The sequence below is a fragment of the Mobula hypostoma genome, chromosome 1 (assembly GCF_963921235.1).
Source record: "Mobula hypostoma chromosome 1, sMobHyp1.1, whole genome shotgun sequence".
Taxonomy (NCBI): domain Eukaryota; kingdom Metazoa; phylum Chordata; class Chondrichthyes; order Myliobatiformes; family Myliobatidae; genus Mobula; species Mobula hypostoma.
In genome coordinates this window covers 149,525,248-149,542,152 of record NC_086097.1, presented here as the reverse complement: position 1 = coordinate 149,542,152, position 16,905 = coordinate 149,525,248, and the positions used below count along the sequence as shown (strand labels likewise).

The following is a 16,905-nucleotide window of genomic DNA, read 5'->3' as shown; positions in this document are numbered from 1 at the left end:
ATTAATCTCTCAATTAGCTTATCATTAGTTAATGGCTGCTAATGGAATGCAATGTACTTATTTTGGCTAATACTTTCACAAAATTCTAATGCAACTCAAGTACAAAAGTAAATTCTGTGAATAAAGTTTGGTGCATTGCAGAAGTATGAATTTCAAGACAGTTATCTTTCAAACCCTGCTTTCCTTTATTTAAAACTGAACATGGCTGAGTAAATAGTAGATCAAGAACTTACAGCCACTAAACACCTGTCCTCCAATGATGAACATGAACGTCTTCTTTTGTTTGTTGGACTTAACACCTCTGCAAACACCATCTCCAAGCGTAGAGGTCAGTTTTGTCTGCTGGGTTTCAACATTACACAGCTGTATATTTGGAAAACTGATCTGACCACAGAGAAGTGTGCCTGAAAAACAATCAATGTTCAATCAAAAATGTACAATGAATGCCCTGCTGCCCCATGAAATGGCAAAACAGTTCCCAAACAACAAATCACCAGATCAGTAACAGTGAAGGACAGAACACGTTAGAAGGGTCTCTTCTTGGCCTTTGTACCTTTGATTCCCACCATAAGTCTAACTTCATTGTGAAAATAAGTAAGCAGAAGCACAGAAACTGTAAGCACATTATTATAAATAAAACTATTACAAAAAAGGAACTTAATTCAATAAGCACACCTATTTATGTTATTTATGCACAAAAACAATGGTTATTTATGCCATGGTTTGCTTGCATTTGGAAAAGCATGGAAATATTGGGGATAGTAAGCATGCATTTAGATTGGAGAGGTCCCAGATGACAAATTTGATAGATTTCTTCAATGAAGTGATAAAGATAATTGATGAAGGTAGGGCAATAGATGTTGCTTTCTGGACTCAAGCAAAGCATTTGACAGAATCACTCATGGTAGGTTGGTCCAGAGATTAGGTCACATAGGATTCAAGTTGAGTTGGCAAATTGGATCCAAATTTGGTTTGATCGTAAGATAGAGTGTAACAGTGGAGGAGTGTTTTTCTGATCGAAAGTCTGTGAACAATGATATTCTCCAAGGATTAGTGCTGGAACCTTTGCTGTGATACGTGAATGATTTTGATAAGTATGTAAATGAGCTGACAGAAAATTTGGATATAACATGAAAATTAGTGGATAACATGAAAACGGCTCCAAGCTCACGAACAACAAGTGGGCTGAGTTGGGGTTGGGAATCTTACCAGTTGTCAAAGGGATTCTATAAAAGCAATTAGTTGTCTGTGCTGAAGGATCCTCTTTGCTGTGCTGGGCAACACTAAGCAGATAGAAGCTGAGATGCCAGTGGAGAACTGCACCAGGAAATTAACTGAATCAAAAAGAGTTTAAAAAGATAGAGACTACAGAATGTTGCTGACTAGATGATCTGGAAAATCTCACAAATGAGATATAGAAATTTATCCTGGGATTAAAGCAGAGACAAAGGGAATGTTGATTTTAAGCAAAACAAAAATGGGTATAAAAGTGTTTTTACCTCTGAAATAGATGTTGTTAAATACACAGCTGAACTGCAGCATATAGTTTTGCTCTTTTTCAGAAGGGATAATCTTGATACTGGACACAGCTCAGAGAAAATTCACAAGGCTGACTTTTGGGATGAAGGGATGTTATTAAGAAGAGTGACTAAGTGATTGAGTGCAAAGCCATTGAAGTTGAGAAGAATGGAATGTGATCTTATGAAAAATGTTAGATTCTGAGGGTGTTTAATAGTGTAGATGAAGAAAAGATTCTTCATTTAGCTAATCATTCTGGATCATTTAGAATTACGTCAGAATAAGAGGTCACACAGATAAATTGGGGTATTTTCTTCTCTTTGTTGGTTGTAAATGCTAGGAACTCATTCCAGAAAAGTGAAAATTTAATCATTGTTTTTATAAGTGATTGCAGTAGGCAAATTCTTGAAATATCAGAGTCAATGGTTGCAGGAAAGTAAAACTGAGCAACACACACAAAAAATGCTGGTGGAACGCAGAAGGCCAGGCAGCATCTATAGGAAGCGGTACAGTCGAAGTTTCAGGTTGGGACCCTTCAGCAGGACTAACTGAAAGAAGAGATAATAAGGGATTTGGAAGTAGGAGGGGGAGATCCAAAGTGATAGGAGAAGACAGGAGGGGAGGGGTGGATCTACAAGCTGGAAAATTGAATGGCAAAAGGGATACCAAACTGGAGAAGGGAGAGGATCATGGGACAGGAAGCCTGGGGGGAGAGAGAAGGGGGGAAGGGAGCCCCGAGAGTGGAGAGCAGGCAAGGATTTATAGTGAGAGGGACAGAGAGAGAAGAGGGAAAAAAAGGGGAAAAATATATATATTAAATAAATAAATAAGGGATGGGGTGTGAAGGGGAAGAGGGGCATTAACGGAAGTTAGAGAAGTCAATGTTCATGCCATCAGGTTGAAGGCTACCCAGACGGAATATAAGGTGTTGTTCCTCCAACCTGAGTGTGGCTTCATCTTTACAGTAGAGGAGGCTGTGGATGGACATATCAGAATGGGAATGGGATGTGGAATTAAAATGTGTGGCCACTGGGAGATCTTGCTTTCTCTGACAGACAGAGCGTAGGTGTTCAGCAAAACGGTCTCTCAGCCTGTGTCAGGTCTCACCAATATATAGAAGGTCGCACCGGGAGCACCATATCACACCAGCCGACTCACGGGTGAAGGGTCGCTTCACCTGGAAGGACTATCTGGGGCCCTGAATGGTGGTAAGGGAGGAAGTGTAAGGACATGTGTAGCACTTGTTCCACTTACAAGGATAAGTGCCAGGAGGCAGATCGGTGGGAAGGGATGGGGGGGATGAATGGACAAGGGAGTCACATGGAGAGCGATCCCTGCGGAAGGGCGGGGGGGGAGAGAGAGGAGGGAAAGATATGCTTGGTGGTGGGATCCCGTTGGAGGTGGCGGAAATTACTGAGACTATGTTGGACCCGGAGGCTGGTGGGGTGGTAGGTTAGGACAAGGGGAACCCTATTCCTAGTGGGGTGGCGGGAGGATGGGGTGAGAGCAGATGTGTGTGAAATGGGAGAGATGCGTTTGAGAGCAGAGTTGATGGTGGAGGAAGAGTAGCCCCTTTCTTTAAAAAAGGAAGACACCTCCTTTGTCCTGGAATGAAAAGCCTCTTCCTGAGAGCAGATGCGGTAGAGACGGAGGAATTGCGAGAAGGGGATAGCATTTTTGCAAGAGACAGGGTGGGAAGAGGAATAGTCCTGGTAGCTGTGACAGTCCATAAGCTTATAGTAGACATCAGTAGATAAGCTGCCTCCAGAGATAGAGACAGAAAGATCAAGAAAGGGGAGGGAAATGTCAGAAATGGACCAGGTAAACTTGAGGGCAGAGTGAAAGTTAGAGGCAAAGTTAATGAAGTCAACGAGCTCAGCATGCGTGCAGGAAGCAGCGCCAATGCAGTCTTCGATGTAGTGAAGGAAAAGAGGGGGACAGATACCAGTGTAGGCTTGGAACATAGATTGTTCCACAAAGCCAACAAAAAGGCAGCCATAGCTGGGACCCATACAGGTGCCAGGCAAGTTCAGATCAGCTCAAAAATCCACATGTTTTGTCCTTCTATTTTATGCTTATATATTTTCATACTGCCATTGTTTAAAATTTGTGAAAATGCAACAGAAATAAAGTGTCATTCCAAAAATATTTACATGATTATATTCTTAATGTTAATAGACTATGACAAATTACTCCAATGCATCTTCTGCTAAATGTCAATCTTTTAGAAAAATATTATATTATTTGTTAATTTATTTGTGTAAAATTACATTGTGTTATTGCCTGAGTTATATGTACTGCATTGTGCACCTTGGTCCAGAGGAACATTGTTTTGTTCGTTGGTGTACATGTATACAGTTCAATGAGAATAAACTTGAACAATGAGCAGCCAGATAGCCAATGCAACAGCCACTGATCCATTGGATGCAAGCCAGTGCCACACTTTCACTGAACTGCATCTTCGTGAGAATGAAGCAGATCTGATTATATAAATCAAACTGTTCAGTACAACTGTAAGCTGGAAAGTTTTCAGAATCATCCAAAACTCTATGAAAACTGAGCTCTGAATTAATTAATTTTCACATTCAAGCTATTAAAGCTCAGTTGACTCTTCACTGAATCTGTCTTCATTGACCTTTTTGCCAACATATGCTTCTAAAAGGATCCACAAGTGTATATCAGAAACATTGCTTTTCCAACATTTTTTCCTCCCTTAAGGGATGTGACAGTGTGCACATACTGTTCTTCATTGTGATATATTCAAATTTGGAATTCAATGATGTGTGGAATTATAAATGCAAATTCATGCCAAACCACTGCATATCACACTGCACTGTTGTTCCATGACATCCTCAGAATATTGGCTTTGCTGTCTCTTTGTCTGTGACTATTCAGTGATAGACTGTTCAATAAGATAGAGGCAACATCCTGTGGCCCTCTAATCCTTGGTCAGCTTTCCTGCAAGGCTCATTTCTAGAGCTGAGATAACAACTATCTTAAAAAAAAATTACATCTCATGTTAGACTAAGCACCAATTCTTGAATATTCCTAGTTCCATTTTCAGACTTGGCACTGTGAGTATTGTGCCAACCTTTCTGCTGTTTCTATCTGGATCATAGAAAGTGAGCTAGCCCCAGTCTGGTGGGTAGTGTTAATTTCTCAACCATCTGTTCATATTTTATTGCTGCTAATGGAAACTTAGTGCATGCCTTTTAACTCAGCTTCTCCTATATTCTAATATGGCTACAGTTTAAAAGTTAATTGTGTGTAAACTGTTTTGGTACATTTTGAGGCGATGAAATGGAAAGCAAAAATCCTTCATCCTTTCCTTTATTTAAAACTGAACACTGCTGAGTAATTAATAGATCAGGATGTAATCACACAAATTTTTACTTACAGCCACTGAACTGCTGTCCTCCAATATTTGACGTGAGGTTCTTCCTTTGTGTGTTTGAATTAACACCACCACAAGCACCATCATTGAGTACAGATGCTGTCTGCCAGTCATCAACATTACAAAGTAGTACATCTGGATAACTGATCAGACCACAGAGGAGGGTACCTGCAAACCAATCATACACAATTATGTGCTACGAGTATCATGCTATCCCATTTCATTCGACCTAGTGTAACAGCAAAACAATTCCTGAACAATGGATGAAAGGGTAATGCTATTAGCATAGAACAGCCATTGGAAGGGTCTCTTCTGTATCATTGGAGTTTAGATTCCCACTATTGGAAGTGTATTTTCAGTGCAGAAAGGAAATATGCAGAAGCACAGAAACTGGATGTGTAGTTTCACAAATTAAACCATTCAAAGAAATGAACCTAATTCAATAGGCACATCTATTTATGTTACCTATACTAAATGACGATAGCTATTCATGCAAATTAACAGGAAACTAAGAGTGAGGATAAGTCCATCATTTTCAAGTTGGCAAGCTATAACAGTTTACATGGTTCAGGATTAATGCTGAAGCTTCAATCACTTACTATGATGTAGATGAATGGAAAAGTTAATCATGAGGGAACAGCTTTGGTAAGGTGAATTGATGAGTAGTGTAGATGGAATATAATGCTGAAAAATGTAAGGATATCTTCTTCAGCTGGAAGAATAGTAAAGGAGAATTTTGGACAGATCTAATCCTCACAGAATTTCAAATTTCCAAGGCTGGTACCTGCACAATCATTTTCCTCCATACGCAACCAGCTGCCCGATAGAATTCTTCCTGCAGGCCAACCGGACATCGCAATTTTCCACATATTGCCCTACACTTGAGCTGTTGCCTTTGCTAGCACACCTGTATTGCATTAAACAGTCCAAGCCTGGCAGTCTTTATTCAAAAACATGGAAGAAATCAGCTCTTGTGGGACAGTTAAGTAATTGTCTTTTCTTTATTTATGTCAGATTGTATTTTTGATTGATTTTTTGTGTGCCTTTCAGTTCTGAAAAGAAAAAGAATATTCTAACTTTTTGAATGATATTTTGTGTTTATTTTACTGGCCAGGAACTTATAGGCTGGTAAGGCTTCTATGGAGAGATGGTTAGGGGCAGTATCTACCTGCATTTGGAAAAGCATTAAAATATGGGGATAGTCAACTTGGCATTCTGCTGGGGAGGTCTTCTCTCACAAATGTGACTGATTTTTTAGAAAATGATGAAGATGATGAGGGTAGGCCAATAGATATTGCTATGTGGATTTTAGGAAAACATTTGAGAAGGTCCCTCACAGTGGGATGGTCCAGAAGATGAGGTCATATAAGATCCAAGGTGAGTTGGAACACTCGAGGAACTCAAGTCAGGCAGCATTAATGAAGAGAAACAGACATTCGCTGATTTGGATTGAGTCGCTTTACCGAACTGGAAAGATAAAGGTTCCTCCTCTCCATGTGCATATCCAATTGATTCTTAAGTGATACCACTGTACTTGCTAATTCTGGCATTTCATTCCACACATTTACCAGCTTGTGTGAGAAAAATATTCTCCCTCCGGTACATTTAAAATTTTTCCACCCCACCCTAAATCTATGTCTCCTAGTTTTGTGCTCCTTACCTTGTGGAAAAGGCCATTATCATCCTCCCTCCTATTCCACTCACAATTTTAAACACGACTATGAAAGGCTGCTTCTCATTCTCCTATGTTCCAAGGAATAAACACCTAGCCTGGCCAACCTCTACCTATAACTCAGGGCAAGCCTTTCATCCTGACAATATCCTTGTAATTTTTTTCTGCAGTCTTTCTGGTTTAACAATATTTCCTATAACAGAGCAATCAAAACTCTGCACAGTACTTTGAGTACAGTTTCATCAACAACTTAACCTTCAACATAATGTCCTGTAATAACTCCCGTACTCTGATGAAGGCCAACATGCTAAACGACCTTCTCACCACGATATCCACCTGTGATGCGCTTCCAGTGAACAATACACTTCTAAATGATGTAAATGATGAATAATAGGGTCCCAACACCAATCCCCGCAGCACGCCGTTAGTCACCAGTCTCCATTTTAGAAACAGACTTCAACCACATCTCTCCACTTCCTACCTCCAAGCCAATTTTGAATTAACCTAATGAGCTCTCCCTGCAATCCATGGGACGTAACCTTCCAAACCAGCCTACCATAGGGATCATGTGGAAGGCCTTGCTAAAGTCCAAAAAGACAGCATGATATGCCTTACACTCAGCTATCTTTTCAGTTATCTCTTCAAAGAACTAAAAGATCCATCAAACATGACTTCCCACACACAAATCTATGTTGACTGCTCCTAACCATATTCTGTCTATAGAAGTTCTGGTAGATCTTGTCCCTCAGAATTCTTTTCAGCATCCTTCCTGCACTGCACTTGTACTCCTAGGTGCCTCTGTTCCATTACATTCCACAGTGCCCTACCATTCATAGTACAGTCCTGCTCTGATTTGATTTTCTTGAAACTTGTGTGTTTTAATACTGGGAGTAACATAGATACAAGCGATGAACTTAGGGCATGGGTCAGTACATGGAACTATGATGCTGTGGCCATTTCAGAAACTTGGTTTAAGAGAAGGTGCTTAATGTCCAGGGTTTCAATGTTTTAGAAGAAGATAGAGAGGGAGTAAAAAGAGGGAAGGGGAGTTGTGCTTCCAAGGAGACAAAATGGAGGGCACATGCACTAGGTCTATATGGGTAGAACTCACAAATAAGGGTGCAATCACTCTGATGGGACTGTACTGCAGACCCCCAATAGGCTGACTAGGACATTGAAAAACAGACATGCAGGCAGATTAAGGAAAGGTGTTAAAACAATGGGGCTGTTGGCATGGGAGACATCAACCTCTCTAGTATAAATTGAGACCTTCTGAGTGCAAGAGGATTAGATGAGGCAGAATGAGGCATCCAAGAGCATTTCTTAAATCAATATGTATTCTAGATGATGCAGGTAGAGGGGGTGTACTGGGACCTGGTGTTGGATAATAAGCCTTTTAAGGAGATTGATCTTTCAGTAGGTGAGCAGTTAGGGAACAGTGACCACAACTCCTTAAGTTTTAAGATAGCTATAGACAAGGATTGGGTAGCAGGGTGGAGATACATCTCTACCAAAGGAGGTGCAAGGGGCTTCTTCACTCTGCTCACTTGCAGGGTACCTGCTTATCCCCTCCAATCAGGGTCATGTGAAGCCATGGGAGCAGGGTGATGGATGGTTATATGAGCAGCTGGTGCATATCACAAGTCCTGGTTATGCAACCACTGACATCTGGCAGACAATCTCAAACATATTGATAATGGCTGGGATCACTGACATTGCTAGAAGGAGGCAATAGCAAAGCATCTCTGTAGAAAACTTTACCAAGAACAATCATAGTCAAACAACATGGCATGTGATGATGATGACGACGATGATGGGTAAGAATAAATTTGGACCTTGCGGGAAAGTATTAAATTGGAGTAGGGCAAATTACAAGAGCATTTGGCAGGAATTAGGGAGAGTTAATTGGGAACAGATATGTTTTGAACAATTCCACATCTAACATATGGAGGGTTAGACCAACTGCACAGAGCACAGAATAGGTATATTCCTGTCAGAAGGAAGTATGGCAAGGTAATAGAACTTGGATGTCAAGAGATGTGGTGCATTTAGTCAAGAAAAAGAAAAATTAAGTAAAGTTTAGGAAGCTAGAAACAAATAGAACCCTTGAGGATTATAAAGAAGCCAGAAAAGAACGCAAAATGGGAATTAGGAAAACCACAAGGGGGCATGAAAAATCTTTGGCAAGTAGGATTAAAAAGAATCCCAAGGCATCCTATACATACATCAAGAGCAAGAGAATAATCAGGGAGATAGAGACTACAGAATGTTGCTGCATAGAGAGATCTGGTAAACCTCACAAATGGGAAATAGAAATTTATTCTCAAGTTACTGCAGAAAGCAATATTGACTAAAAGGGTTTGTGTACAGATGTATTTTTTACCTCTGAAATAGGGATTGATAAATACACTCCTGGACTACGTACATAGTTTTGTTCTTTTTCAGCAGAGATAATCTTGATACTGGACACAGCTCAAATAAAATTCACAAGGCTGAATTCTGGGATGAAGGGATAGTAGTAAGAGGAGTGATTAAATAGTTGAGCCTAAACCCATACACGAGGAATTCTGCAGATGCTGGAAATTCAAGCAACACACATCAGTTGCTGGTGAACGCAGCAGGCCAGGCAGCATCTCTAGGAAGAGGTACAGTCGACGTTTCGGGCCGAGACCCTTCGTCAGGACTAACTGAAGGAAGAGCTAGTAAGAGATTTGAAAGTGGGAGGGGGAGGGGGAGATCCAAAATGATAGGAGAAGACAGGAGGGGGAGGGATGGAGCCAAGAGCTGGACAGGTGATTGGCAAAAGGGATATGAGAGGATCATGGGACAGGAGGCCCAAGGAGAAGGAAAAGGGGGAAGGGGGAAAAACCCAAAGGATGGGCAAGGGGTATAGTGAGAGGGACAGAGGGAGAAAAAGGAGAGAGAGAAAGAAAGAATGTGTATATATAAATAAATAACGGATGGGGTACGAGGGGGAGGTGGGGCATTAGCAGAAGTTAGAGAAGTCAATGTTCATGTCACCAAGTTGGAGGCTACCCAGACGGAATATAAGGTGTTGCTTCTCCAACCTGAGTGTGGTTTCATCTTGACAGTAGAGGAGGCCGTGGATAGACATGTCAGAATGGGAATGGGATGTGGAATTAAAATGTGTGGCCACTGGGAGATCCTGCTTTCTCTGGCGGCAGAGCGTAGGTGTTCAGCAAAACGATCTCCCAGTCTGCATTGGGTCTCACCAATATATAAAAGGCCACATCGGGAGCACCGGACGCAGTATATCACCCCAGTCGACTCACAGGTGAAGTGATGCCTCACCTGGAAGGACTGTTTGGGGCCCTGAATGGTAGTAAGGGAGGAAGTGTAAGGGCATGTGTAGCACTTGTTCCGCTTACAAGGATAAGTGCCAGGAGGGAGATCAGTGGGGAGGGATGGGGGGGACGAATGGACAAGGGAGTTGCGTAGGGAGCGATCCCTGCGGAATGCGGGGGGGGGGGAAGGGAAAGATGTGCTTAGTGGTGAGATCCTGCTGGAGGTGGCGGAAGTTACGGAGAATAATATGTTGGACCCGGAGGCTGGTGGGGTGGTAGGTGAGGACCAGGGGAACTCAATTCCTAGTGGGGTGGCGGGAGAATGGAGTGAGAGCAGATGTGCGTGAAATGGGGGAGATGTGTTTGAGAGCATAGTTGATGGGGGAGGAAGGGAAGCCCCTTTCTTTAAAAAAGGAGGACATCTTCCTCGTCCTGGAAAGAAAAGCCTCATCCTGAGAGCAGATGCGGCGGAGACGGAGGAATTGTGAGAAGGGGATGGCGTTTTTGCAAGAGACAGGGTGAGAAGAGGAATAGTCCAGATAGCTGTGAGAGTCAGTAGGCTTATAGTAGACATCAGTAGATAAGCTGTCTCCAGAGATAGATACAGAAAGATCTAGAAAGGGGAGGGAGGTGTTGGAAATGGACCAGGTAAACTTGAGGGGCAGGGTGAAAGCCTAAACCCATTGGTGTTTAGAAAAATGAAAGGAAATCTTATTAAAACATGTTGGATTCTGAGTATGTTTGATGGTGTGGATGAAGAAAATATTTTTCCTCTAGTGAAGTTATCTAGATTTATGAAGTATAATATCAGAATTAGAACTAACACAGAGAAATGAGGAGGATTTTCTTCTCTGAGATGGAACTCCTCATCCCAGAATACAGTGGAAGTTTAAGTCAAGAGAGTCAAGAGTTATAATCATATAACCATATAACAATTACAGCATGGGAACAGGCCATCTCAGCCTTTCTAGTCCGTGCCGAACTCTTACTTTCACCTAGTCCCACCGACCTGCACTCAGCCCATAACCCTCCATTCCTTTCCTGTCCATATAGCTGTCCAATTTAACTTTAAACGACAACATTGAACCTGCCTCAACCACTTCTGCTGGAAGCTCGTTCCATACAGCTACCACTCTCTGAGTAAAGAAGTTCCCCCTCATATTACCCCTAAACTTTTGCCCTTTAACTCTCAACTCATGTCCTCTTGTTTGAATCTTCCCCACTCTCAATGGAAAAAGCCTATCCACATCAACTCTATCAATCCCCTTCATAATTTTAAACACCTCTATCAAGTCCCTCCTCAACCTTCAACGCTCCAAAGAATGAAGACCCAACTTGTTCAACCTTCCTCTGTAATTTAGGAGATGAAACCCAGACAACATTTTAGTAAACCTCCTCTGTACTCTCTCAATTTTATTGACATCTTTCCTATAATTCGGTGACCAGAACTGTACACAATACTCCAAATTTGGCCTCAGCAATGCCCTATACAATTTCAACATTACATCCCAACTCCTATACTCAATACTCTGATTAATAAAGGCCAGCATACCAAAAGCTTTCTTCACCACCCTATCCACAGGAGATTCCACCTTCAGGGAACTATGCACCATTATTCCTAGATCCCTCTGTTCTACAGCATTCTTCAATGCCCTACCATTTACCATGTATGTCCTATTTTGATTAGTCCTACCAAAATGTACATTTTTCAGCATTAAACTCCATCTGCCATCTTTCAGCCCACACTTCTAACTGGCATAAAACTCTCTGCAAGCTTTGAAAACCTATCTCATCATCCACAACGCCACCTATCTTAGTATCATCTGCATACTTACTAATCCAATTTACCACCCCATCATCCAGATCATTAATATATATGACAAACAACATTGGACCCAGTACAGATCCCTGAGGCACACCGCTACACACCGTCCTCCAATCTGACACACAGTTATCCACCACTACTCTCTGGTGTCTCCCATCTAGCCACTGTTGAATCTATTTTACTACTTCCATATTAATGCCTAACGATTGAACCTTCCTAACTAACCTTCCGTGTGGAACCTTGTCAAAGGCCTTACTGAAGTCCATATAGACAACATCCACCACTTTACTCTCGTCAACTTTCTTAGTAACCTCATCAAAAAATTCAATAAGATTTGTCAAACATGACCTTCCACTCACAAATCCATGTTGACTGTTCCTAATCAGACTGTCTATCCAGATAATTATATATACCATCTCTAAGAATACTTTCCATCAATTTACCCACCACTGACGTCAAAATCACAGGCCGATAATTGCCAGGTTTACTCTTAGAACCCTTTTTAAACAAGGGAACCACATGAGCAATACGCCAATCCTCCGGCACCATCCCAGTTTCTAATGACATTTGAAATATTTCTGTTAGAGCCCCTACTATTTCTACACTAACTTCTCTCAAGGTCCTTGGGAATATCTTGTCCAGACCCGGAGACTTATCCACTTTTATATTCCTTAAAAGCACCAGTACTTCCTCTTCTTTAATTGTCAAACTTTCCATAACTACCCTTCTTGTTTCCTTTACCTTACACAATTCAATATCCTTCTCCTTCGTGAATAGCGAAGAAAAGAAATTGTTCAGAATCTCCCCCATCTCTTTTGGCTCCACACATAAGCGTCCACTCTGATTCTCCAAGGGACCAATTTTATCCCTCACTATCCTTTTGCCACTAGCATAACTGTAGAAACCCTTTGGATTTATTTTCACCTTACTTGCCAAAGCAGCCTCGTATCTTCTTTTAGCTTTTCTAATTTCCTCGAGTACCTCATTAACTCCAAGCTGCCTAAATTTATTGCCGATCCCTCTCTATTTTCCAAACCAAGTTTCCAATATCCCTTGAAAACCATGGCTCTCTCAAACTTTTAACCTTTCCTTTCAACCTAACAGGAACAAAGATTCCCTCAAAATTTCACCTTTAAATGACCTCCATTTCTCTATTACATCCTTCCCATAAAACAAATTGTCCCAATCCACTGCTTCTAAATCCTTTCACATCTCTTCAAAGTTAGCCTTTCTCCAATCAAAAATCTCAATCCTAGGTCCAGTCCTATCCTTCTCCATAATTATACTGAAACTAATGGTATTGTGATCACTTGACCCGAAGTGCTCCCCAACGCATACCTCCATTCCTGCCCTGTCTCATTCCCTAACAGAAGGTCCAACACTGCCCCTTCTCTAGTTGGTACCTCTATGTATTGCTCCAAAAAAACTATCTTGCACACATTTGACAAACTCCAAACCATCCAGCCCTTTTACGGAATGGGCTTCCCAGTCTATGTGTGGAAAATTAAAATCTCTCACAATCACAATCTTGTGCTTACTACAAATATCTGCTATCTCCTTACAGATTTGCTCCTCCAGTTCTCAGTCCCCATTAGGTGGTCTATAGTACACCCTTATAAGCATCACAACACCTTTCCTATTCCTTAATTCCACCCAAATAGCCTCCCTAGATGAGTCCACTAATCTATCCTACCAGAGCACCACTGTTATATTTTCCCTGACAAGCAATGCAACACCTCCCCCTCTTATTCTATCACACCTGAAGCAATGAAATCCTGGAATAGACAGAGAGACTTTATTGATCCTGAGGGAAATTGGGTTTCGTTACAGCTGCACCAATCAAGAATAGAGCATAAATATAGCAATACAAAAACCACAAACAATCAAACAACAATATGCAAACTATGCCAGATGGAAATAAGTCCAGGACCAGCCTATTGGCTCAGGGTGTCTGACCCTCCACGGGAGAAGCCAATTACACCCCTCCTGCAACCACGTTTCACTAATAGCTACAACATCATATTTCCAGGTTTCAATCCATACTCCACCTTCCTTACAATGCTCCTAGCATTAAAATAGGTGACTGGTGATGGGTGACTGGCAGAAAAGTAAAGCTGAGTTCAAGATCAGAATGGCTGTAAACTTAATGAATGCAGAACAGCCACAAAAGGTCATATGTTTTCATCCTCCTCCTGTTTATTATGCTTTGTCATTTTCAAACTCCCTTTTAAAATATTTTTTAAAAAGCAATAGGAATAGTATATTATTCCAAGAATAATCCCACAATTATTTTCTTGATGCTACAGACCAATGCAAATTATTTCAGTGACATCAGCAGCCAGAAATTTTCTGCACAATTATTAAGTTCTAGACCACATTCTTTCAGCATGCCTGAATTTTCCTGGAATAAATAAGCTGCAAGTTAATGCTTTAAAGTAGCAACTCTGAACTTCACTATCATTTGACTCTAATGCTCCCAGAATAGCTGATGACTTGAGCTGATGGCTGATTGTCTTATAAAACTGTATCGAGTCATTGAATATAGCATTAGTACAGGCCTTTCACCACAGCTTCTCATATTGACCATGCTAGTCCCATTTGCCCATGTTTGATCCATATCACTCTACGCCCCTCCTATCCATGTACTGATCCAGAGGATTTTGACTATTGTTATTGAACCTACCTCATCCACTTTCTCTAGCTGCTCATTCCGTATATGCAACCTCTTCATGACGAAGTTGCCGCTCAGGACTATTTAAGTCTTTCACCTCTTATCTTAAACCTATGACCTCTAGTTTTTAAGACTCCTTTCATTAGAAAAAAAGACTGTGTTTACCCCATTTATCCCTCACACGATTTTATGTACCTCTAAGGTCATGCTTCTGTCTCCTATTCTGCCTAATCTTGCCCTATAACTCAATTCTTTGAGCCTTGGCATCATCCTCACAAATCTTCTCTGCACTTTTTCTAGTTTGATGTCCTTCCTACAATAGGATGACCAAACTGTACCCAATTATCTAAATGCAATCTGAACAACATTTGGTACAACTACAATACAATGTCCCAAATCCTGCGTTTCATGTCCTGACCAATGAAGGCCATACCTCCTAACCTTCCAGGCTAGCCTGCCATATGGAACCTCATCAAAGGCCTTCCTAAAGTCCATATAGATAGTGTCTACTATCCCACCCTTATTTATCTCTGTCACACTTGTAGCATCTGTATTCTGGAGCATCAAGCTGTCAGTCCTGTCCTTCTCTCAGCCACGTTTTTGTCAATGCAATAAAATCCCAATCCCCAGAGCCAATCTACACCTTGTATTCATCCACTTTAGCCAATAAGCCTCCTGCATGGTAATAAATGCAATTTAAAGCATCAACATTTCCTTTCCTTTTACCATGTTCCTAGCTATCTTGATTTTTAAACTCACTGTTATCGGCTACAATATTTTTTCCAGACCCCTCAACTTTTCTATTCCACAGGGTCCCACATGCCTTGCCAATCTAGTTTAAAGCTTCTCAAGTAGCACTTGTAAATTTCTCTGCCTGGATATTGGTTCCCCTCCAGTTCAGATGCAAACCATCCCATTTGCAGAGTTTACCCCTTCCCAGAATCACAGCGATCTAAGAACTCGAATCCCTGTCCCCTACACCAACTCCTCAGACAAGGATTCAGCCTGCCTATCATTCTATTCCTGCCTGCACTAGAACATTGCACTGGAAGTAATGCAGATATCACTACCTTTTAGTTCCTGCTTTTTAACTTCTTTCCTAACTCTCTATACTCACTCCATAGGACCTCGTCACTTTTTCACCAATGTGTACAATATCCTCTAGTTATTTGTCCCCTCTCTTGAGAATATTCTGTATCCACTCAAAAATATCCCTGACCTTGGCATCCATGAGGCAACACATCATCCTGGTGTTTCTTCTGTGGCCTCAGAATCTCCTGTCTGCCCCTTAACTGAGCAGTCTGCTGTCACTGGTGCTCTGACAGCACCCATTCCTGCTGAGCTTCAGAGCAAGTCACACATCCACAGACCTGAATACAGCTGCTGCCCACACCCCACCCCCAGCAGTATTCAAAAAGGTGGACCTGCTTGTGAGACGAATGGACACGGGAAAACCCTGCTGTATCTGCCACATTTCCCCCCCAACTACTGACAGTACTTTAAGCACGACCACCTCACTAACATTTCTATCTCTGATCATCTTAGCGTGCTGAATGATCCTGAATGCATCCAACTCCAGTTCCTTAATATGGGTCAATCAAAATCTGCAGCTGGGTGCATTTCCCACAATTTAGTCTTCAGGAATGCCACAAGTCTCCCACATCCTGCAGGAGCAGCACACCTACCCTAATATTAAGCCTACCTTACCAGCCTTGCCTGTACCTCTGATCAGAGTCATACCAGGAGTCAAAGCAGCACTTTCACTTAAATGTTAGCCTCACTCACAAAAAGATGCTCCAAAATGGACACTCAGCTAGAACCCGACTTCCTTTTCTTGGCTGATGTGCCTCACAATTACGCAATTGGAGAAGCTTCTTCAGCCCTGCTCTGCCTTGGTTTTCTTTCCAATCATCCAGTCGCTAGTTCTCCATCCGCCTCGTAGGTCTGGAAGCACTACAGTGTACAATCTGGAACAGATCTCCAATGGTTTAAGTGCCATATACAATCTACCCAGTCTAGGATTTCACATTATGCAATGTAACAACCACTCTGAGCTCCAGGCTGTATAATGGCATATCCTATACTTTCCATATTCCATAATAGAATGTATCAATCAATCCAACAGCTCCCTGCCATACAATCCCTTTGCAGTAAAATTTATTTCAAAAACTTTCCCTTTTAAAACATAGAACCCTATGAGCTTGATTACTATTTAGGTATTTTGTCATTTATAGTAACTTTGTCCGTACTGCTGCTGCAAAACCACAAATTACATGACATTGGTCAGTGACAATAAACCGGATTCTCATTCTGAATCTGATCTCTCCATATAGAAACATAGAAACATAGAAAATAGGTGCAGGAGTAGGCCATTCGGCCCTTCGAGCCTGCACCGCCATTTATTATGATCATGGCTGATCATCCAACTCAGAACCCCGTCCCAGCCTTCTCTCCATACCCACTGATCCCCCGTAGCCACAAGGGCCATATCTAACTCCCTCTTAAATATAGCCAATGAAC

General features: G+C 41.6%; 1 protein-coding gene across 1 annotated transcript in view; it reads right to left on the bottom strand.

Annotated features, from left to right (window-relative positions):
- The window catches only part of tg (thyroglobulin), a 348,151-nt gene that overhangs the window by 226,744 nt on the left and 104,502 nt on the right, over positions 1 to 16,905 (bottom strand). The window contains exons 23-24 of the mRNA XM_063057803.1: positions 4,916 to 5,080; positions 234 to 404 (exon numbers count right to left, since the gene is read on the bottom strand). Of these exons, the coding sequence (XP_062913873.1) occupies positions 234 to 404; positions 4,916 to 5,080 (336 nt within the window). The remainder of the gene's footprint in view (positions 1 to 233; positions 405 to 4,915; positions 5,081 to 16,905) is intronic.